The sequence below is a fragment of the Marasmius oreades genome, chromosome 5, assembly GCF_018924745.1.
Source record: "Marasmius oreades isolate 03SP1 chromosome 5, whole genome shotgun sequence".
Lineage (NCBI taxonomy): Eukaryota > Fungi > Basidiomycota > Agaricomycetes > Agaricales > Marasmiaceae > Marasmius > Marasmius oreades.
In genome coordinates this window covers 915173-936374 of record NC_057327.1, presented here as the reverse complement: position 1 = coordinate 936374, position 21202 = coordinate 915173, and the positions used below count along the sequence as shown (strand labels likewise).

Here is a 21202-nt window from a genome sequence, read left to right as displayed (position 1 = left end):
TCAATATAATCTACAATACGCCTTCTCTCTTCACACATTTCGTCCATCTTGGATAGATTATTATAGTTAGATACCACCTCACCTACATACCAAGAGAATCTGCGCTGTTGTGTACTACTATACAGAGTGATAAAAATCGAGATAGAAATCTGAGCGGTAAACGCAATGCTGAATCGTCAGACCATACACCAATTGTAAGTCAATCCATCGTTCGGGCATTTAGAATGCACCCAAGTGACTTCTCACTTTGAAGTCACATCCGGTCTTCGACCTCACTTCGTCAACGGTTACACCTTCCGCAAGGTCAATCAACTCCAGAGTACCATTGTGGCGATCAACATCGAAGACGGCAAGTTCGGTGATGATGGTGCTCACAGCACGCGCACCAGTCAAAGGTAGGGAGCATTCCTTGAGAATCTTGTGACCTCCATCTTTAGCGCAGTGTTCCATTACAGCGATGACCTTGGTCTTGTCGGGGTTCGAGACGAGGTCCATAGCGCCACCAATACCTAAAAGGAGATGTAATTAGAACGATCAGAACTGGCCGCGAAAGGGAAATCTTCACCTTTGACCATCTTGCCGGGGATCATAAAGTTGGCAATATCACCGGCTTGAGACACTTGCATGGCCTTGAAAAACCGTTTGGTCAACTGAGAGAGATGAAACGGAACAGCAGCTTACACCGAGGATGGCAATATCAATATGTCCGCCACGAATCATAGCAAACGACTCGCTAGAATCTGGTACAAGCGAGTTGGTATGAAGCGGTTTCCCGTAAATGAACGCGCTACGAACCAAATAATGAAGCACCGGGAAGAAGTGTAACGGTCTCTTTGCCTGCGTTGATCAAGTCACTGTAGAGAGTCAACATCCAGTTTAAGAGGAACTGATACATTAATCCAAGATGAACTCACGGATCCAGCTGCTTCTCTGTGGGATACGGCCCCATTCCCAAAATTCCATTTTCACTCTGCCACCACGCCTTGACACCCTTCTCAAGGTGTTCCGGGACAAGCGTTGGCATTCCGATTCCCAAGTTCACATAGAATCCATTCTTGATTTCTTTAGCCGCACGACGGGCAATCCGGTGACGCGAAGAGATAGCCTTCTGGGGTTCACTGGAGTCAGATTTCTCCTGAGCAAGGGTGACGAATTCAATCTCTTTGGGAGCAGTCGCCTTCACGATACGGTCGACATAGATGGACGGAAGATGAATGGCATTAGGTGATATTTCCCCCACGGGAACGATTTTCTCAGCCTAAAGTCAAATATCAGTGAATCATCCTTTCAAAGTGTGACGAAGTACTGGACCTCCACTATGGTCAATTTAGCGTTTTTGGCCATGAGGGGGCTAAAGTTCTGCGCCGCATACCTGAGTGTAACACCTATTGTGAGCAGTTTCTATGAATCAACCAAATAGCGTGAATGCACATACCGGAAAACACAGTTACCGACTTCATCTACTTTCCATGCTCTGATAAAGGCAACATCTCCAGCGATCGCAGGTTCCATGACATACTTCTTTCCGTTGAATTCCCTTGTCTCCTTCTTGATACCGACGATACCAACTCCAGCCTTGAATCCTCCATCTTTGTAACGGATTGGGATCGACCCTTCCTCCACTGCTGTTGACGCGCCAGTTGGCGTGTAGAATGCCGGGATACCGGCGGCATGAGCACGAATTCGTTCTGCTAATGTACCCTGAGGTACAAGCTCGAGAGAAATCTTCCCCTCAAGGTATAAAGCCTCGAATTTCTTGTTACTGGACACCGATTCAGATATTGATCAGGATGGTAGGTGAAAGTTGCAAACATACCCTCCAGGGTACGATGCGATGACTTTGTCCAGCTGCTCACCGTTAAGAAGTTTCCCTGTACGAAGTAAACGGCATATCAGGTGGGTATGACGCCGCTGGGAAAATGCGGAACATACCTAAGCCAGACTCGCCTGCCCCTGCGTTGTTAGAAACTCCAATGAGATTATTGACGTCTTTGCGTTTTGCTAACGCTCCCAGGAGAGTGTCTATTTGGGATGCACGGTGTGAGTCCGTATTCCATGTCAGGCGGTAATCTGAATCAATCTTCACCCGGGATGCCAGACAGACCAAATCCTAAATGTAGCAGATTAGCCACCGGAATAATATATAGGGATGGAACTGCATCCCACCTCCAACGAGCAGAGTACTGCCAGACTTGACGTCCTTGACCGCTTCATCGACGGAGTTCCATACCTTCGTCGTCTGAGGTACATTGGCAGGTATACCGTAATGACGGAGATGAGAGAGTGTGACGCGTAAAGTAGCACGCCGTGCGGTCAGAGAGACCTGGGCGACGAGCATGATGGCAGTAAGAGAGAAAGAGCCGTGGGCTAGTTACTGCTAGATGCTCAGCGCCAATAGCCGGAACAACATCCGGCTTTCAACTCGGACCGTGTTGGATCGGCTTTTAAGGGTTTTTATCTCTACCTGGTTGAATACTTCGTTCTATGAACATCAATGCCCTCGTTCCCTCAAAATGTTGCTGAGGACTTCAGTTATAGCATTTCAATTATATGGATCACATTCATACTAGCCATTGCAAATTCGCAAAAACTTGGTCAAGATCAGTCTCGCCTTCGTCGTATTCTGCCAACCGTCTCCAATGCCTTATCATGCCAGGTTGCGACTCCTGAGGTTAACCAACTTCTCTTCTCGCCGCATCAGAGTACGGGAGAGGAATACGACGCATCAATAGTAAATACGCTCACCATCCTCCGGTTCGCAGTATCTCTTACGCATTAGGACGATTCAACCTTTGCAGGAGCCATCTCTGGCGCCGTGGTTTGTTCTTGTAGACTCCCGCATTGAACAGAACGTGTTACTAGCGAATCCAACGATACCGCTCTGAACCTCAATTCCGCTTTTGGGGTAACTCTGCTGCGATTTCCCTGTCGAGAACCGACAGTAAGGATATCGTGATAATATTTCGATCACATATGGAATAGAATGACGAGGAAAGATTTCCGATATCGATGATCGCCCTTCAAGTTGAACAGAACGAAAAAGTACGAGTTTCGCCTAGCATAACATCGAGTCACAATGGCGACCCATGACATCCAATGACAGTGAATGCGGTGCGAGTCCAGATATCATCGCTTGCGGTTTGACGGTGGCACCCAGTAGTGTTCATGACTCGATTATCACCATATGTGTTATTTAACAGGGCCGGTAGAACTTCTGAACGAGCCAACATTGACCGAAAACATTCATAGTCTCCAAGAGCCCCAAAACGATGCCAAAATCACCGTCGACCAACAGCACCAGTACGACAGCAACAAGCGAGAACTATGTCTTCTTCTGGAAGCCAAACGAAAGGGACTAGTGAGTATTGGATGTCCTTGACGAATGCATCATAACTCACATCCAGGCAGCGGTTGGGCATCCCAGTGGTATCCTTCACCATTCACTCTCCAGATAGAATTTCCTGTCACCGGAGATTCACATTCCTCTGCACCCGAATCCAAATCCAAATCCAAATCCAAACCTGAACCTGAATTGAAGGAATGCACATTCCCTACCGCCGAACATTATATGATGTTCAGAAAGGCTCTCCTCTTCGAAGACACTTCCATCGCCGAACTAGTCCTCTCGCCGTCTCATAGCGGCACATCCCAGTCCGACCTGGCCGAAATAAAAGCACTCGGGCGTCAGGTACAAAACTTTGACGAAGATACATGGAAAGCTCACAGATACCGGATAGTTCTGGATGGAAACCTTGCTAAATTCCGTCAAAATCCACACCTCAAAGACTTATTATTGAGCACGGGTAGTCGGAAGCATGTAGAGGCCAGCCCACGAGATAGAATATGGGGTATTGGGTATGGTCATGTTCGAGCGGCGAAGATGGTTAACGGGACGCCGCCTCAAGCAACGGAACCAAAGGAGTGGGGGCTGAACTTGTTAGGAAAAGCTTTAGATGAGGCGAGAAAAATACTGCAGGAGGAAGCAAGTAGCATTGGCGGTTTTCAATTCGTTGATCACCGAAGTACATAGAACAAGTAGCTACATATGTGAGAATAGTTTTGCATGTATCGAAATGGAATATGGAGATGTGTCAAGTGTCAAGGACATGGATGCGTGGTGTGCAAAAAAGTAATGAGTGAGACTAGAAAACATCGGATAATAAGTACAGTTATCAATGGGTGTAATGCATGGGAAGATATGTAATGGGAATAGGAACATGAGGAACATGTATGTATGTGGAAGTGGAAGGAAAGAGACCGAATGTAATTAGTTGAAATAAATAGGCAAAGAAAGGATGAATCTGCCTGTATAGCGTCAGCCCCAAGAATCGAACAAGTCGAGAGTTACAAGAAGGAACAAGAAATAAAGTTACAACACAACATAGCAGAGAGCAGATTCAAATATTGTTCAGGGTCCGCGTTCGAAGAATAGCTAGAAAAATCATCCACCTCACCATTCGAGCTATCTCTATACAGTGTCTCGAGGTTCCGCCCGGACTAAGGCGGCGGATCTGGTTCACGCACCCCTTTCCCCAGATGCGGTCCTTGACCATCCTCCACCTTCAGATCCCATAACGAAAACCACGTCATCTTCATCTGAATCAGGATCTTCCTCAACCTCAGATTCATCACTTGCAGTAGCCGGTGGAAGTTCGATTTTTGCTGAGCCCGGAAGTGTGATATCACCATTGATGTGTGGTGCTGGCGGTAGAGAATGACCATGGAGGGCACCTCCGTTCACAACCGGATGTACAGTTTTGTCAGGTGGGGCTTCCATCTTCACGACGACAGGTGGTGGCAGTACATATCTCTCCCATGCCCCATCTCGCATTCGTACTTTTACTCTTTCTGGACCGCCGTTATCCAATACCTCAACGTGCTGCGAAAATGCTAGAACTTCCTTGACGAGGTCGAGATTGTCTGTCAGTTGTCTGATGCGGTTGAATGTCATGATCACAGGCAACGGGATCCAGCCTTCGGAAGACATCTGTGTAAATAAGTCGAATAAGTAAGTGAAAACACAGAAGAATATGAGAATAGGGGGGGAAAACAACAAAACTGACCTTCCTCCTCAACCACATGTCCTTAAACATATTCTCTGCGCTGAGATAATACTCTAACTGACCGAGCAACCTATAGCGTAATTCATCTAGCTGAACAGGTATGTTCGCTAGTGGCGTAAGAGGCGGCGGCCATGGATGTTGAGCGGTCCAAGTTGAAGGAGGGGCTTGAGCAGGTATCTGAGCCGGAGCATGATATTGGGAAGGTGGAGTATGATGAAGGCTCGTCTGAGGTATCAACGGTGAAGGGTGAGCGGTAGGAGGATGAGAGGAATATGGGGACGTTGAAAAGGCGTGTGGGGGGGTTATCTGACTAGGCGAAGCGTTATGGTGATGTAGGTGCTGCATGTCCAAATTCGGTGGAATAAATAACCCCACTCCACGTCCACGACGATATCTTGGAGGCGCAGTTCCGCCTCCTATACCATTTGATGTCCCCAAAGGCATTTCATATGCGTCTCGCGGCACGACCGGCGGCGCAAAGCCATGGGAGAACCCATATCCTCTCCCGCGAAATCCTGCACGACCTCTCCCTCTGCCAAACCCTCGGGGTCTGAAACCTCGACCCCCCCGCCAGTCATCTCTCCCATTAGGCCTATACACCCCTCTTTGAAATTCACCATCTTGCCGGGTTCGTGGTCCATCGAGCTGGGCCTCATCATTACCATTATGAATCATGGGTTGTTGTCTCGCATACATTATCTCCCTCTCCCCCTGCTCGTCGCTCTGCATCTGAGGCTGCACCCGCTCAGATCCAGGCTCAGAAGCCCAGCTATTAGAATTGAAATGCCTGAAGTCACGCACTCGGAGGAATGACTCGTCATCTTGATCCAGATCATGCTGATTCCGGCGTTCGTCGACAAAGGGACGGGAGGGAAGATTGGTACCAAGAGCGGAGGGCACGAACGGGTCGTGAGTAGGGTTGAGAGTAAAGCTGGAAGTCAGGTGAGAATGACTTGTAGCAGAATCCTGAGGGCCACGTGCTAATTCATTTCTACCTTCGACAGGAGTAGGTATGGTGTCCAACGTCGGAAGATTGTTCAAAGTTGGGAGAGCGGATAGTGGCGGCAGCTTGTTGCCCGACGCTGATTCCTCAGAGGGGGCAGAGCTGGCGGTAGTGGAGCTGTCGGACGAGGAAGTTCCGAGAAGGTTTTTGGTTTTTGTAGAGGAGGATGAAGCATGGGACGTTGCAGAATCAGATTCTGTGTTGTTCGGTGACGCCGAGACTAAGATTGTCGTAGTGTTTGCACTAGGTATTGGTATACCTTCGTCGGGTACCTCCTTGGCGTTTTCGCTTTCAGAATTTAGGGGCGGTTGCAGATACGAGTATATAGGTTGGGTTGGGTTCAAGAAGGGTGGATAGACAGGAAAAGGCTGTTGAACTATTGACTGTTGTTGTTGTTGGGGATGAGAATAAGAATGCGAATAAATAGAGGGATAATGTAAAGGAGCAGCAGGTTGGAATGGTAAGGGATATGGAGGTGGATGTGCTTGCAGTGGATGTTGGTAATATGGATAAGGATAATAGGGGGTGTAACCGGGACCTTCAATTCTATGATGGCTTTGTTGAAGGCACACGGGAGCTGAGTGGTATTGAGAAACGTCGACTAAGCGGGCACCGTCCCAGAAGAACGACCATCTTCTTGGATACCTTTTTTGTGAATGATCCTCTGACTCGCCAAACCCTGAGCCCGAGAATTCGACATTTCCCTCAATGTCCGACCATGGAGTTAGATCAACAACCTCGTGGTCACAACTCGACCTCCACGAGCTGACTGCAAATAAGGATCTCCGTCTCCGTCTCCACTGGTTCGTTACACCTCCTTGAGCGATGTCTTTTCTCTTTCCCTTTCCTTTTCGACTAACACAACCAACTCCAAACGGAGGTAACCTTCTCTCGTGACTAGGTTCCAGGTCTCCGAAGACAGTGGCTGCGCCTCCGGCCACATACATCGGATCCCTGTTCGGTTGACCTGACAATGGCACCGGGACCGGAAATTGTCCAGGAAAGATATATGACAAGTGTTCTGAGGGGTATGGAGGATACTGCGCACTTGACGACGTCGAGGCATACGGAAGACATGGATACGTCGTGGAATTATCATAAACAGGATAAGGATGTAGTTGGTATGGGTAGGGCGATTCAGGAAACAGCGGATAACTTTGAGGAGTGATGAGTTGATTATAAGATGGACTTGTGGGACGTGAATGGGGTGAATACTGTTTCAATGGAGGTTCAGGTAAGGGTTCAGGTTGGAGGGGTGTCGGAACGGAGGTTGACGCAAGCCCTTGCTTCTCTGCCGCCTGTTCAATTTGGAAAGCATTCAAAGCAACCTCAGTAGTTAGATCGGGAAAGTCGTCAGGAACCAACGTAGTCACGCTGGAAGACGTAGGTGGAGGAACCAGTGATTGTGTTACATTTGAAGTCTTGCTTAACGGTGAGGAACCGACGTTACTCGGTAATGAAGGTGCGGAAGCCTCTGCATGAATGGTCGGGACCCATTTCAGTTTCCCTTTGTCGCCTAGAAAGGTATGACGATAAGAAGAGGTCAGACTAAGATGAACGATTGGATTTCGCACTCTTCTTTGGACTGGAATTGGACACGATTCCGTTTGTAGTAGCCAAAGTCACATTCTTTTCCCTAGACTTTTCCTTCGGTTTTGAAGGGCTATTGACGTTGACCTGTGGCCATGCTTCATCGACATTGTTGGCTACGTCCATGATCGAGGGCGGGCTAGTCGCTTTGGAAGAGGCATTCCGATTCAATTTTGAGTCATCCGTGACGGATGGTGAGGGGCCTTTGAGATTTTGCTGTCGCATGAGCCATACGTTGCGTACAGGCACCAAGCTCATCGATGAGAATGTGAAAGAAAAGAGTTTCACAGTCGTACTGGTTACAGGGTATGTTTGTCCTTATTGAATCTAGAGCCCTTCACTTGCCTTTTGTGGTTTGTTTTCGTCATGCAGATCAACCTCACTCATATTCCACTTCAACGGTGATTTGCCACCTCAAGAGTCCAAGTCATAGGTACAAACTGGTTGGCGGTGGCTGCGATGTCCTAATTCCAAATCCAAGTCTGATCAGTTCTGGCTGGGGTCAGCTACAAAGCGTGCAAGCGTCGAACGTCGAACCCCCGAAGGTCCTATGCAGTAATCATTGAATCACATCAAGCAATCAGCATTGTTTTCAATTCTGCTATCGAGATGATACAAGCATAGGATGATGGTGCTGACTCCTGAGAGGGACTAATACGCTGTCGAACCTGCCTTCCGCACCCGCACCCTGGAACTGTGATATTACCCACCAGCTTTAATTTCGAACCTGCTGTGGCTCACCCAGGCTGGTCGTATTACATTTACTTACTTCCTGGCCCAGTCTTCCTTTTCCCTCGCCTCCACGTGGCGTCCCTGGTAGCCTGGAGTTCCGCACAATCCACGACTTTCATGTGAACTTGTGACTCGTTTCTCAATACCCAAGGCCAACATTTGTAAACATCTTGTTGAGCCGCGACAGGAAGGGGCACATTCCTTTCTTTCTCGTACGTCTTGGGCGTTGAATGAGTGTGGACATCACCACCCACAAGACATGTAACTCGTTGCGGGATGTTCACATCGACTCGATCGGTCGATTCGGCGAAAGCCTTCTCCACTACACCTTTCAAACTTTGCATCGCGACTTGGATCCTTGGGATTGCATCACACATGGGTGCTTCGATGGGCGTCCGTGCATTTCCCACTGACATCCCCGAATCATGGTCACAATGACGGCTTCCTCAACACCGATAATTGTCCAAATCATTGTCTGTCAACCGCGGACTGTCGTGATGCCGTCCCCTTGCTGGAGTTCAAAGGCGTCGGTAAAGACCAAGACGACGACAGGATAACATCTATACTCTTCAGGGCCGGGCTATGTAGGAGCCAGTTCTCGACCCTGTCCACTCCACAGTAGTCTAAACTAAACAGTTCAAACAAGTACAAGTTTGGCTGAAACATTTCGAAAGACATTGGATAGAGGGCACGTATTCCATGTCAATAATCTGAATTGGAATGTTCATGACCCCAGAGTCACTTTCCTGGGAACAGCGGCATGCCCGACGTCGCCCGACTTATCCGGATGTCCGGTTGTCCGGATGCAAAATTTTGTTGGTCGTCCTTATATAGGTCGCGGTGGCTGTGAGTAATTTAGGGGGAAAGTTCCACCGGGGTTACTAGCAACCTTTACAATCTATGTATATGAGTTGTCGTGTTTCCACCATCACATTCCTTCCCAAGTGCTACATCCCTACTTCCCTCCAATCTATTCTCCTGTGTCCATCTCTCTTGTTTCCTGTCTCTCTCTTGACCGATATCGATTTACCCTTAACCGGATGTTCTCGCAAGTTACATCCCATGAAGCAGCAGCAGACCATTGGCCACCACCCCCTTCGCCGGATCTTTCAGATGAACAGAAAGAGCTAAGGCTGGAAGCAGAGCGAGAAGCCAAGCGGGTGAGCGACGCGATTGATCTTGCAATATCGCAAGACAGAGAAGCGAGGAGGAGCAGGCGAAGTACAGTAGGCGCAAAGGTTTTACTTCTAGGTGAGTCAAAGTTCATATTATGTTCATTGCCTCGTTCCATCTGCAGACGCGGTTTCATCTGATTATCGCCTGGCTGCAACTCGTCTCAGACCTGGTCTTACTCATGAATTTGAACAGGCCAGGCAGAATCCGGGAAATCTACTATTCTCAAAAATTTCCAGCTACATTTCTCTCCGAAAGCATTCCAAGAACAATCTGAACTTTGGAGACCGGTTGTTCATCTCAACCTCGTTCGCTCCGTAAACTTCATTCTCAATGTTCTGTTACCGTCCAAAGGCGCATCTTCGCCCAGACCCTCATCACCTCGCCAGCTAGATGACACGCTCAGGCGTCTTTGCTTCAGCCTAACACCACTCAAGCAAGTCGAAGAAACCTTGACGAAGCGAATCGTGGGTTCAACTATCCTCCCTCCGATAGACACAGCTGTTGCATATCGTTCCCGAGCCTCCTCTGTTTCTTCTTCACTATTCATCAATCACAATTCTTCCAAAGAATGTTTGACCTTCACCTCGCTTCAATATCACCCTGCACGCGCGTCGGAGATTTCCATACGCTCTGGCGCTCAGTCTTCATCATGGAAGCGCAATCTGAACTTGTTCAATCGAACACCCAGTAATAAACAGAACAGGTTGGAGGCAGAAGAAGATGCTGCCAATAGGCGAATCATCAGTGCTTGTGGTCGGGATATCCAAGCCCTTTGGCAGCATCCCGACGTTCAAGCGAGATTGAAGGAAGAGGACATTCATCTCAAAGATCAACCAGGATTGTAGGCATTCGTCCAGCTATGCATACCTTATCTTCCTATTCACTCCACTCCATTGTAGTTTTCTGGAAGATGTCCTGCGGATAGCACAGGAAGACTATATACCCAGTTCGCGTAAGTTACTGAAGCCTTATCCTCAACTTTCTCTCACGAGCTTTCTCTAGATGATGTTCTCCGAGCCCGTGTTCGTACTATCGGGCCCGAAGAACATCGGATTTTTATGGAGAATGTCGGTAAGTTTTCCCTGCACTTGGGGGTTTGACTAGTTCGAATAACCCTCGATCAGCTCCAGAAGCAGGAGGGAGGGAATGGGTGCTATACGACGTTGGAGGAGCCAGGAGTCAGCGAGGTGCGTGTATTTTACATATCTTTCCGTTCTGGTGAATCGAGTGCTTTTCCAACTTCAGCTGCATGGGCTCAGTTCTTTGACGACGTAACCGTAGTTATCTTCCTGGCGCCGATATCAGGTATGTATACAATACTTCTTGTACAACGTTTGTTGACTTATTTTTGGCTGTAGCTTTCAACCAAGCCCTTGCCGAAGATCGAACGGTCAACCGTCTTGCCGATTCCATGAAGCTGTGGCGAATGATTTGTTCTAATAAGCTACTTGCTTCTGTCGACCTCATCCTACTGCTCAACAAAATCGATATTCTCGCCGCGAACTTGAAAGCAGGTATAGCGTTTTCGAAGTATGTGACGAGCTATAGCAAAGATAAGCCGAATACTGTTGAGAGTATTTCTAAATGTAAGTGTTCATGAACCGTTCATCCACCGCTACAACCTGAATGTTTTGTTCGTATGCAGATCTCCTCGAAATGTTCAACGGGCTACATCATCAAAATTCGCCGAAGAAGAGGAAGATACATCCTCATCTAACCTGTGCGGTAGTCAGTACCCAAGAATAATTCTTTCTTGCACGTCCTGCCATACAAGTAATGATTGTTTCCAGGACACTAAGGCCACCAGCACTGTCATCCACCACATACAAGAGCTGATATTGCTCAAGACGCTGTCAGAAACAAATATATTATGATTTCGGGTTGTTGTACGAGATACAGTGGTTTTGGTATGTTCCCTCCGTCCTCTGTACCGTCTATCATCTTTATTGACTAGACGTCATCACAGTGAACTGTACAATACTAGCAAATTATTCGAGAACCGAGTCGCTCGGCGATTTCCTTCTTTTCTACCTCCATCTATCCTTATGATCCCTTCGACCACTACAAACATTCACATTCACTTCTGTATCATATATTCGCGCCACTCATTCATGATTTTCGCCAGCTCAATTCTTTTTTGTTTTTTTTTTTTTTTTGTAAAATTTGTTTTTCGTCGCCATTACAACTTTGCCACGATTTGTCCCATCAACGTCCTACAGTACAGTACTGATTCTTGATATTGGTTGTCAAGCGTTAAGCTTGAAACTGTGTAGACAGACCCAGGGAAATTTACATTCCTATTATACTTAAATAATTGACCAAAAACATCGGATGTCGCTGTCATTGTCAGGACAGAGCATAGTTATCATAATGATGGACTGAACTCGGAAGGATGTTATTGTAAAGTCAAGACCGTAAGAGAAAGAGATTCACTCTCGTTTGCAAACGTTCTTGAAGGAAGGATACTGGCGAACAAAAGACTCTAGAGTGATCCGAGGCGTTAAACATATGGATATAAATAAGCTACTGTAGGGACTTGGAGAGGAAATAGTCGACGGGAGAATTTATCACATTTCACCACATGGGGTGAGGGACGGTGCGATTTTTTACACATAAAAGGATTGGAACAAGTACCTGTATCCTCAGGGAAGCAAAATTAAGAATAGTGAAACCAATAGAAGAATCTGTATTATTGCTGTACACGCCACATTCAGTCAGGGAGGTCAAGGGGGGGTCCCACAAGAGCGAAGATGGCAGAATGAAGGGCTGTGAGTGTTGAACGTTGAACGTTTCGGAGGCAAGGTACAGTGTAAGTTACAGTGTACACCCGATCCGGGTCCCGTGCGGGTTAATTTGCATTGGTCATGTTTGGTTCTGCCGAATTTCGGCTTTTGCTCTTAACCGGACTCCACCGAATTCACGTTCGGGTCTGTAGCTATAGACACTTTGACAGCCTCAGCCTGTACTTGAAAATTGACTCCGATGGCCTCAACTTCCTGTGTCTGTTCGTTTCCTCTTGTAAAATTTGGACTTTCTATCTGACTTTTCAGATCGTCAGATCCGAGGCAATACCGATCCCCACGCGACCATATTGAGATTTGAAAATTCAAATTGTCAACACCGATAGCTATGGCTTTCTCATTCGTCTTCAGGGTATCGCGCCACTACAGTTCAGAGAGACAATCCTCTCTCACCGAAGGCAACTGAGGTGCTCAGAACCTCAGGTCTGGTTAAAACGTTACAGCAGCACCATCAAAGATGCCCCTTTCTAGCTGGGATGCCGAAAGACCGAGAAAGTTGCCAGCCCTGTCAACATTGGTGGACGGACATGCGCTATATCACTCTTATCCTTAGACTGTCCAGGGTGCGTTCCTATCCTCATGGAGCGTATTCCCCTGCCTCCCCAGACTCAAGCGAGGTCCAGCGCGACATTTACCTCCCCTCCGATGGACGGGTCAATGTGCTTGACCCAGATCTATGATTGGCAAGCTCATCATTCGCCTCGTCATCGCTTATTTGTCTTCAACAATCGGGTGGGAAACGTCAGGACTATACTCTGGAAAGAAGCTATCGCTGCAATATACACTGGTGCTCGTTCCCTACGAGCGAAACTGGCTAAAGTTCTGAATGAAAAAAACGGGGCACCAATTGTTGCAATCCTTACAACGACAGGTGAGGTTACAGTATATATGTTCAGTTATCTGAACGCATGGGATGGTCGCTGATCCCACACAACAGATACCCTTACATACTTCACTATGATAATGAGTGTTCTGAGGGCTGATTGCGTTGTATTTCCGATCTCCCCGCGAAATTCAGCCGGGGCTGTTGCTCATCTACTCGGAAAGGTTGGAGCCGATCACGTCCTAGTGGGCCTCGAGGTCGCTATGCAAGAATTACTTCACGAATCCTTGAAATTATTCAAGGCTAAGTTTGAATCCAGGAAATTACCTTCGTCGTCTCCTGTTTTTAGTTTTGAAGACCTTTTCCGTCCCGATTGGGAAGACGCGTTCACGCTTCAACCAAACGAGCTCCCTCTCACGTTGGTCAACCTCCATGACACGGTCTTGTACCTGCATTCATCTGGTACACACTCTCAACGCATTATTGTCATCTAGTACCAAACGATAATGTCAACCTTTTTCCAGGATCGACCGCATTCCCGAAACCTATACCTGTAACGAATCTTCGCTTCCTTCAGTTTGGGCAAATTCCATGGTTCGGCGAACAGGATTGGAATGACAAAGTGCTGTCGATGCATGTTGTGCCTATGATCCACGGCATGGCTGTGATGCAAACCTTTTGGGCGGTCAGTCAGTTGTGAACTCGTGTTTTACATTTCTGACCCTCGTTCGCAGGCATCCACTGGACTTGTCATATCAACATTCGAACCCAAGTTCCCTCCCATTCCACCGACACCCGAGAATGTGTATGAAGTGGCACGCGCTACATCGACGGACGTTATACTTTGCGTACCCTCATTTGTTGAGGTATGTGCGGGTAACGCAGCAGATGAAATTAACTTCGTACTAACTGTCCCCGATATTATCTAGGCTTGGGCCTGTCACCCGGAATATGTTCAGTGGCTTGCGAGTCGTTCTGGTATTGTCAGTCCTTTTTACCGTCCTTCCTTCCATGTTTTTAAGAACGCGTAGATTTACGGTGGCGGCCCACTCACCCGTGAGGTTGGAGACTACATGACGGCCCAAGGGGTGTCTATCTTTATACTTTATGGGATGTAAGCACCAAGATTTTTGTCTACGTGTCTTCACCAACGAGAGACTATCAGGACAGAAGTAAGCATCCTTACGCCAATGATTCCAGGTATGAACGATTTACTTTCGTTCCTTGTCTGAAAAACAAATGACGCACATTCGTAGCCAACTCCGACAAGAAGGACTGGAACTATTTCCGCTTTAGTGGCTTGGTAAAATGCCATTGGAGACCATTCGGAGACGATATGTACGAGTTGATCATCATCGTAAGCTGCAGCTTCTACCACATTTCTACCGCAACGATGATTCATCGCGTTGCAGGAAAATCCACATTGCACCCCAGGTGTATTTAACACCGAGGTTGATGGGGCAAGGGCCTATGCTACCTCCGACCTTTTCGTACCTCATCCAACCAGACTTGGTTACTGGCGTATCCACGGTCGTGCAGATGACCAACTTGTCCACAGTACGGGAGAAAAGGTAACTAAAAAAACTCTTGACTGATGTTCCTTGTTCTTCCGCTCAACCGCCATTTGCAAGTAGACAAATCCAGTTCCTCTTGGTAAATATTTCTGGTTCGTGGAGCTGATCGAAGCTGAATGGAATGCTTTGTTCAGAACAACTTTTGAATCAAGATGCTCACGTTGCGGCAGCGGTCATGTTCGGACATGGTCGATTTAATGCTGGGGTTTTGATTGAGCCGAAGGAATCGTTCGGGTTCGATCCTGCTGATGAAAGAAAGCACGCAGAATTTTGCAATCTCATTTGGTGGGTTTGTAGCATTGTTCTGCCCTACTGCACACTTTGAGACCATAGAAACAGGCCCGCCGTCGAGCAGATGAATGAACATGCACCACAGCATTCTCGACTGTTTAGAGAGGTCAGAGACGCCTTGGTGTCAATTGAAGGCGCCACCTCACGTTCCTGTGCTTTCCCTAGATGATCTTGATCGCTTCGCCTGAAAAGCCCTTTACATACACTGCTAAAGGAACAGTGAGGTAGGTCCTACAGGGGATCATGGTTGAGCATCTTACAGAGTTAAATACCTGAAGGCGCCAAGCTGTTCTTCGGGATTATTCCGAAGAAATATCAAGGCTCTACGACATTCTTGATGAGAACACCCGTTCCAACATTTCACCACCCACAATCTGGGACATCGACTCCACTATGCGGTTTGTACGCGGCGTGGTTGGAAACACCTTGGTTCGTTCTGTCCGAGATGACGACGACATTTTCGAGTACGGCTGCGATAGGTTAGCGTTCTTGATGAATAACCCGGCCTCTGAATTTTGCGTTTACTGATTAACGCAACGGTCTAGTCTCCAAGCAACATGGATCCGTAACACTATCCTTCGTGCTCTAAGAGACTTTGCCTGTTTGGACAGCCGTCCCATTACCAGCAGCTTCGTTTACGATTACCCTACCATCAACCGACTCTCTACATTTGTGTTCTCCCTTGCTACTGGTGGAATGGTTCCCGAGCAGCTCGATGAAAGTTCAAAGAAAATTATCATGGCAGGATTTGTGGATAAGTTTTCAGAGAACTTGCCCGCTCGACCACGATTGAATCCCACTTCCGAGGAAAACTCAGAGAAAGTCGTGCTGGTAACCGGAAGCACAGGAAATTTCGGGTGTTATGTGCTCCATAGCATGGTCAAAGATCCGACTGTTGCACACGTGTATGCGTTGATTCGACGAGGAACGGCCGATATCTCGCAGCGTCAGCGAAAAGCATTGGAGGATCGTGGTCTAGATGCAAAGGCAATCCTGTCGGGAAAAGTGACATTCCTTGAATGCGATTTGAGCCAAGACCAACTCGGGCTCGACGATTCGGTGTTCAGTATGGTGCGGTTCTCATCCGAGGTTACTCTCTCGAGACTCTCATCGGCCTCCGTTCTAGATCCTGCACAGTGTTACCCATGTTGTGGATATGGGTGAGTCAAATTTGGTTCATTAACGAAAGACCGCCCGCTAATTGCTATCCAAGCATGGCGTGTCGACTTTAATCTCAGTATCAGTTCATTCCAAACAAATCTGAAAGGAATGCGAAATCTGGTCGACGTCGCAATTCGACGAGATGCTCACTACATATTTGCCAGCACTATCGGTGTATGCCGAAACAGTACGTGGCCTTTGGAGATATGCGCACACGAGTGTCGACTTTTAACGTATTTGGCAGTTACTAATGGTCGAGAAGAATTTGTTACTGCCGACGGGGCTCTCGGGACTGGATACACAGAATCGAAATGGGTGGCGGAACAGGTTATCCGAGCTGCATCTTCCTCGACTGGACTACGTGCCTCTATAGTGCGAGTTGGGCAGCTGACTGGTGGGATCAACGGCGCATGGTCGACGAAGGAATGGTTGCCTTCTCTGATCCAGGCTTCTTCTTTCTTGAAACTGATTCCTGACGACAACAGAGTAAGTAGAATCCTTTTCTTCTCATGAATGAACACTGAGCGTTGTATAGATCGTATCATGGATTCCGCTTCCTATTGCTGGCGATATTATGGTTGATTTTCTAAGCTCGCCAACTGCTGCAGAAGTTCCTCAGATCTTACACCTTCTTCACCCCCGACCTGTCTCGTGGACGAAGCTCGCTCGAGTTTTCGCCACGAAGCTGGGCGCTTCACTGGTACCGTACGAGATCTGGCTCCATGCCCTGGAGGGTGTCACAAGCCGAATCGGTCCGAACAAGCTGAATGCACTCACTCTTCTGCTTTTTTTCAAGAATGTGCAGGAGACCGTAAACGATACCGATAAGGAAGCCTTTGGTTTTGCCAAACTGAGCATTGAATGGACGCTAGGAATTTCTCGGCATTTACGAGGAGAGGAATTGACCGACCTCAGCGAGGCGGATGTTGACTTGTGGACGACTTATTGGAGGAGGGAAGGGATGCTGTAGATTTGGTGTGGGCGGCTCCTCGGCTCCACAAACTATACCGCCAGGTTTTCTGTTGAAGAGTATAATGAGTATAACTAAAGATTCTTGAGAAAATTTATTGTGCACCTCACTCAGTTTACGAGCACAGCAGTCAGATAGATAGATAGATAGATAGATTACACGGCCTGGTCCCTGAATTCGGAACTGCCGGAACTACTAATGCATCCCTAGAGCAATCTCGACCCTCTGTGGAGCCGGTAGACTCTATGGCGATTAGCAGCCTTGTAGTAACACACGATATGAGTGTACATACTGATATGCACTGGGAACCGCTAGTGAATAGTCAAATTCAAATTGTCACCGAGTTCCGCTATTAGTTTTCCACCGTATATGCAAAATGGTCTCCGTTACCACGGTCACCATGATTCGTCATCAGGTTCGAGTTCGACGTCGGAGTCAGACACTCGACACAGATCTTCTTCAACACTGTCCTCACCACTCTCTCTGCCATCTTCTTCAAACCACAACTCATGGTGTTGTATGCGGTCTCGCCATTTATTCACCACGTAATGAACAAATTTTGCCACCATAGGAACCAGCTGCCACGAGTAAACGCACTTTTTAAGAAAATGAAAAGCGTCCAGTTCCGTCTTGGGCAGTGATGAACGAAACGGCATAGGCAGGTTGTCGGTAAACTGTTGTCGATACTGCGATATGTCTGCATCAGCCACACACCGAAAGAACACATGCTCTGGGGTTTCATAGTGACGAGAACAAGCTTGACACAAGTATCGTCCTCGAATATCGCCAATTGCTGGTAATTGACCCGGAGACGCCTTGAAGACCCACGGAACGAAATCTCCCAACAATAAACGTGTGATAGCTATACGATGCTTGTAGTTGGCGACTTTGCAGAGGTAGTGGCGTAGGAATAAGGTATGTTTCTTTGCCTTTTCTCTTCCTTTTGGATCCACCGGTTCTAGGCGATCGCGAAGAAGCGCCAGGCGAGGAAAGGAGTTCACATCCATCTGTAGGTGGCTGCAAGTGGACGAACTGACATTTTTGATCAGGTCTTTTATAACGTCGACCGTGATGTCCTCAAGTGGCGGCAAACGAAGGAAGGAACCCTGTAGCGAAGGCAGTTTGAAGAGTACAAAGTCAAGGTCAGCGAACCAAGAAGTATAGCCCTGTTGTTGCAGATCACTGCTGGTCCGCAACGCGAGTGTGGTGAGGTGATGAGTACCAGAGACAGGTGGTGTACGAGTGACAAGATAGGAAAGGTACCTCAATGCCAATATCAATCTTCTAACGAGGATGGGATATATAGCAGTCTCTGTGTATAGTACTGCCAATATTGACCGTCTGGAGATACCCAACATCCGTCTGAGGAAGGCCACTTGAACATCGAGCAGCCGTGATGGTCCTTGTTTTCCGACATCCAACGCCACCTCACAACCACTTATGAGGTGGCAGTCTACCAGTGCCGTGTATAAATTTCGACGGATAGATGGAGAGAGGCGGTGTCGTCCAAGTAATCGGTCCGTACCGAACACTCCCTGGGCAGATGCTAATGCCGCTTTTGCTTTTGCTTTGTACAAGTCGGCAAACATGTCCCTCTCTGTTGACGAGAAGTTAATGCCCACATATTTATAAGAGGAGACTATGGCAAGGTCCATCCCACGTATACTGAAAGAAGGCGGATTATTTCGCGGTAGGTTTCCAAAGATCATCACTTTTGATTTGTGTGGATCGAGGGCTAAGAAGTTGTTGTAGCACCAACGTTCTAGCTCTTGCAGATGTCGCTGCAATCCTGACGCTGTTCTCGATATGATGACCATGTCATCTGCATGTTCCAGATGGGACACATGCATCCCCTGTAGTTCGATGTCATCTGGATCAAGAGGGAAATGCAGTGACGCAAGGTACAGATTCCACAAAATGGGCGATACCGGGTCCCCAATCAGCACTCCTGACAATGATCTAAACTCTTCAGACAGCTCGTTCTCCAAGGAAATCATATAGACCATTTTATCATACACTGTTCGTAACCAGTCGAAGTACCGTCCTGTGATTCCATAGTTTGTAAGTCTATCCCACAACACTGCTTGGTTAGTCGATGGGAAAGCGTTCGATACATCCATGAACGCGACATAGAGAGACTGTTGAGATGCCATCGATTTTTCTATCAATGTGCGAAGGACAAATGCATTATTGCAGGTACGGTAACCTGGTCGGAATCCATTTTGTGAAGGAGGGATTATGCCTGCCTGTTCTGCTGAATACGTTAACTTCATGTGCACCAACAGCATTGCGAACTTCAAAAAGCAACTTTCAAGTGCAATCGAACGATAGTTTGCAGGGTTCGACGTATCTTTTCCTGCTTTTGGAATCGCCACAATGAGGGTAGTGAGCCATGCGCTAGGGGCAGAGCCCGAATCAAAACATGCATTTAGTAATGCACAAAGTTCGTCGTTGTCGATCTCCATTATCAACGAGTATGGTGTGTCATCAATGCCCGTTGTCTCCGAATGGTGTCGTCGTTTCAAATATGCTTTCATGTCCTGGACATCCGTGGCAGTCACTTTTGAATTTAGTTCTGGAAAGCGAATAGAGTGGGTGGTGTGGAGAGGACGTGTTGACATGGACATCTCATGTTCCTTTAATTTCGCTTTATTGAAGTTGAAGGTATCAGGGTCGGGTGGATTCATTCGAGGAATAAAGATGTCTTTGAGCTGTGTGACCGTCGTCGACACGGGGGGAGACCGTGGATATCGGAGGTGCTTGTATAGACACCAGAACTTGTTTGGGTTCTCCGCTGCAGTTTGTAACTTGTTGAGAAGCGAGAGCTGAGTCTGTCTTTTATAGGGTCGTCCTCGATGACTTTTACGAGAATACGCCACATCCTTGGAGACTCTGTTCTGAGAATGAGGAGGTGCCTCTGGTAGATTTGTATAGACTTTTGCGGTGTATGGAGATGGTGTTGGCGAGACATCTGCCAGGAGGGCGATTGGTGGGATAACAATATGATCCCCGTCTAAACAGGAGGACAGAGATGGTGTTGGCATGTTGGTTCCTTCTTTTGCGAGTCGGTCTGCAGCATCGTTATGGTGGTCCTGTGCATGACCCTTTACCCAGTGCAGGGAAATCGGCGCTGATCTACTCCTAATCCAACGTACAATCTTTTGTAGCAGATCTCCATTTTCACACTTCCATCCACATGCATCGTTCTTCGGGGCCCAGTAAGTAAGAGACTTTATTGCATATTGGGAGTCTGTGTGTAAGCGAAGGGGCCGATTTGATGGGGCAAATACAATGGCCGCTAATATAGCATATAACTCTGCCCGATTATTAGTCTGACGCCCCGGAACTCGAAGCGCGACGTTATGTGCATTATTGGGTCCATAGAATACTCCAGACCCTGCACTATCGCCAAAGACATTCTTTTTACAAGAGCCGTCAGTATACACAACTAAATATTCAGAGGAATCGTCGTGGTTGATAGCTCTTGCTTTTCCATATAGTCGTTCCAGGTTTTCAGATAGGGAGGGTGTGTCTTTTGTGACGAGGTCATTTACCATTTTGTCTAAATCGGTGACCAGCGGTACTGCAAATTTTGGTCGTTTCACAGTACCAGACGTCTTTTGAGCAGGGAAGTGATCCATTTCTTTTTCCACTGGCCATAAGTAAGCCATCGATAAGATGGCGTGGTCAGACCAGGCTGTTCGCGGCGATACATCAAGGTTACCAATTCTGGGAACGCATGCAGACGAGCCCAAGACGTAGTCCACAACTGCCATCATGTAGTACACTGTCCCCGTGTCAGTGGCAGTCTTTTTCTGATAGGAAGTCCAACCATCATGGTTTCCTGGTATGCCATCAGAGCCATTCAGCAAGGTCAAGTCGTATTGTTCACATATTTCAATTAACGAATTACCACGAGCATCAGAGACGTGATCCACAGATGTCCGATGAGGGTGGTCTGCATTCGGAACTCTGGAGGCTGTCCGTGCATTCAAGTCCCCAAAGACCATAAATGGCA

At 47.6% G+C, this 21202-nt stretch overlaps 8 protein-coding genes across 8 annotated transcripts; 5 read left to right on the top strand and 3 right to left on the bottom strand.

The window, feature by feature from the left end:
- Window positions 1–39: 39 nt before the first annotated feature.
- Window positions 40–2369, bottom strand: E1B28_008357 (uncharacterized protein). Its single transcript, XM_043153154.1, has 11 exons — window positions 2167–2369; window positions 2087–2110; window positions 1933–2022; window positions 1817–1871; window positions 1436–1762; window positions 1312–1372; window positions 915–1258; window positions 796–854; window positions 682–740; window positions 566–629; window positions 40–509 (listed from the first exon to the last, which is right to left on the bottom strand). The coding sequence occupies exons 1-11, from the start codon at window positions 2336–2338 to the stop codon at window positions 220–222; spliced, it is 1545 nt and encodes a 514-aa protein (XP_043008438.1). The 5' UTR covers window positions 2339–2369; the 3' UTR covers window positions 40–219.
- A 125-nt stretch (window positions 2370–2494) lies between these two features.
- On the top strand, window positions 2495–2885 carry E1B28_008356 (uncharacterized protein; the record flags this gene model as incomplete). The annotated part of the gene is made up of 2 exons (XM_043153153.1): window positions 2495–2731; window positions 2799–2885. 2 exons carry the CDS (start codon window positions 2495–2497, stop codon window positions 2883–2885), a joined length of 324 nt encoding a protein of 107 aa, XP_043008437.1.
- Window positions 2886–3269: 384 nt separating this feature from the next.
- Window positions 3270–4030, top strand: E1B28_008355 (uncharacterized protein; the record flags this gene model as incomplete). The annotated part of the gene is made up of 2 exons (XM_043153152.1): window positions 3270–3358; window positions 3409–4030. The coding sequence occupies 2 exons, from the start codon at window positions 3270–3272 to the stop codon at window positions 4028–4030; spliced, it is 711 nt and encodes a 236-aa protein (XP_043008436.1).
- Window positions 4031–4516: 486 nt separating this feature from the next.
- On the bottom strand, window positions 4517–7962 carry E1B28_008354 (uncharacterized protein; the record flags this gene model as incomplete). Its single annotated transcript, XM_043153151.1, has 3 exons — window positions 7641–7962; window positions 5064–7582; window positions 4517–4987 (listed from the first exon to the last, which is right to left on the bottom strand). The coding sequence occupies exons 1-3, from the start codon at window positions 7912–7914 to the stop codon at window positions 4517–4519; spliced, it is 3264 nt and encodes a 1087-aa protein (XP_043008435.1). The 5' UTR covers window positions 7915–7962.
- A 455-nt stretch (window positions 7963–8417) lies between these two features.
- On the bottom strand, window positions 8418–8804 carry E1B28_008353 (uncharacterized protein; the record flags this gene model as incomplete). Its single annotated transcript, XM_043153150.1, has 1 exon — window positions 8418–8804. The coding sequence occupies one exon, from the start codon at window positions 8802–8804 to the stop codon at window positions 8418–8420; it is 387 nt and encodes a 128-aa protein (XP_043008434.1).
- Window positions 8805–9247: 443 nt separating this feature from the next.
- Window positions 9248–11846, top strand: E1B28_008352 (uncharacterized protein). Its single transcript, XM_043153149.1, has 9 exons — window positions 9248–9639; window positions 9757–10405; window positions 10464–10516; window positions 10567–10631; window positions 10689–10869; window positions 10923–11150; window positions 11210–11292; window positions 11355–11471; window positions 11531–11846. The coding sequence occupies exons 1-8, from the start codon at window positions 9429–9431 to the stop codon at window positions 11436–11438; spliced, it is 1554 nt and encodes a 517-aa protein (XP_043008433.1). The 5' UTR covers window positions 9248–9428; the 3' UTR covers window positions 11439–11471; window positions 11531–11846.
- Window positions 11847–12944: 1098 nt separating this feature from the next.
- E1B28_008351 (uncharacterized protein) lies at window positions 12945–14219 on the top strand (the record flags this gene model as incomplete). The annotated part of the gene is made up of 5 exons (XM_043153148.1): window positions 12945–13236; window positions 13303–13650; window positions 13713–13873; window positions 13923–14054; window positions 14118–14219. The coding sequence occupies 5 exons, from the start codon at window positions 12945–12947 to the stop codon at window positions 14217–14219; spliced, it is 1035 nt and encodes a 344-aa protein (XP_043008432.1).
- A 159-nt stretch (window positions 14220–14378) lies between these two features.
- Window positions 14379–17184, top strand: E1B28_008350 (uncharacterized protein; the record flags this gene model as incomplete). The annotated part of the gene is made up of 13 exons (XM_043153147.1): window positions 14379–14388; window positions 14445–14545; window positions 14601–14759; window positions 14823–14841; window positions 14897–15047; window positions 15102–15159; window positions 15219–15277; window positions 15332–15532; window positions 15599–16124; window positions 16180–16213; window positions 16267–16401; window positions 16459–16700; window positions 16750–17184. 13 exons carry the CDS (start codon window positions 14379–14381, stop codon window positions 17182–17184), a joined length of 2130 nt encoding a protein of 709 aa, XP_043008431.1.
- Window positions 17185–21202: the final 4018 nt, after the last annotated feature.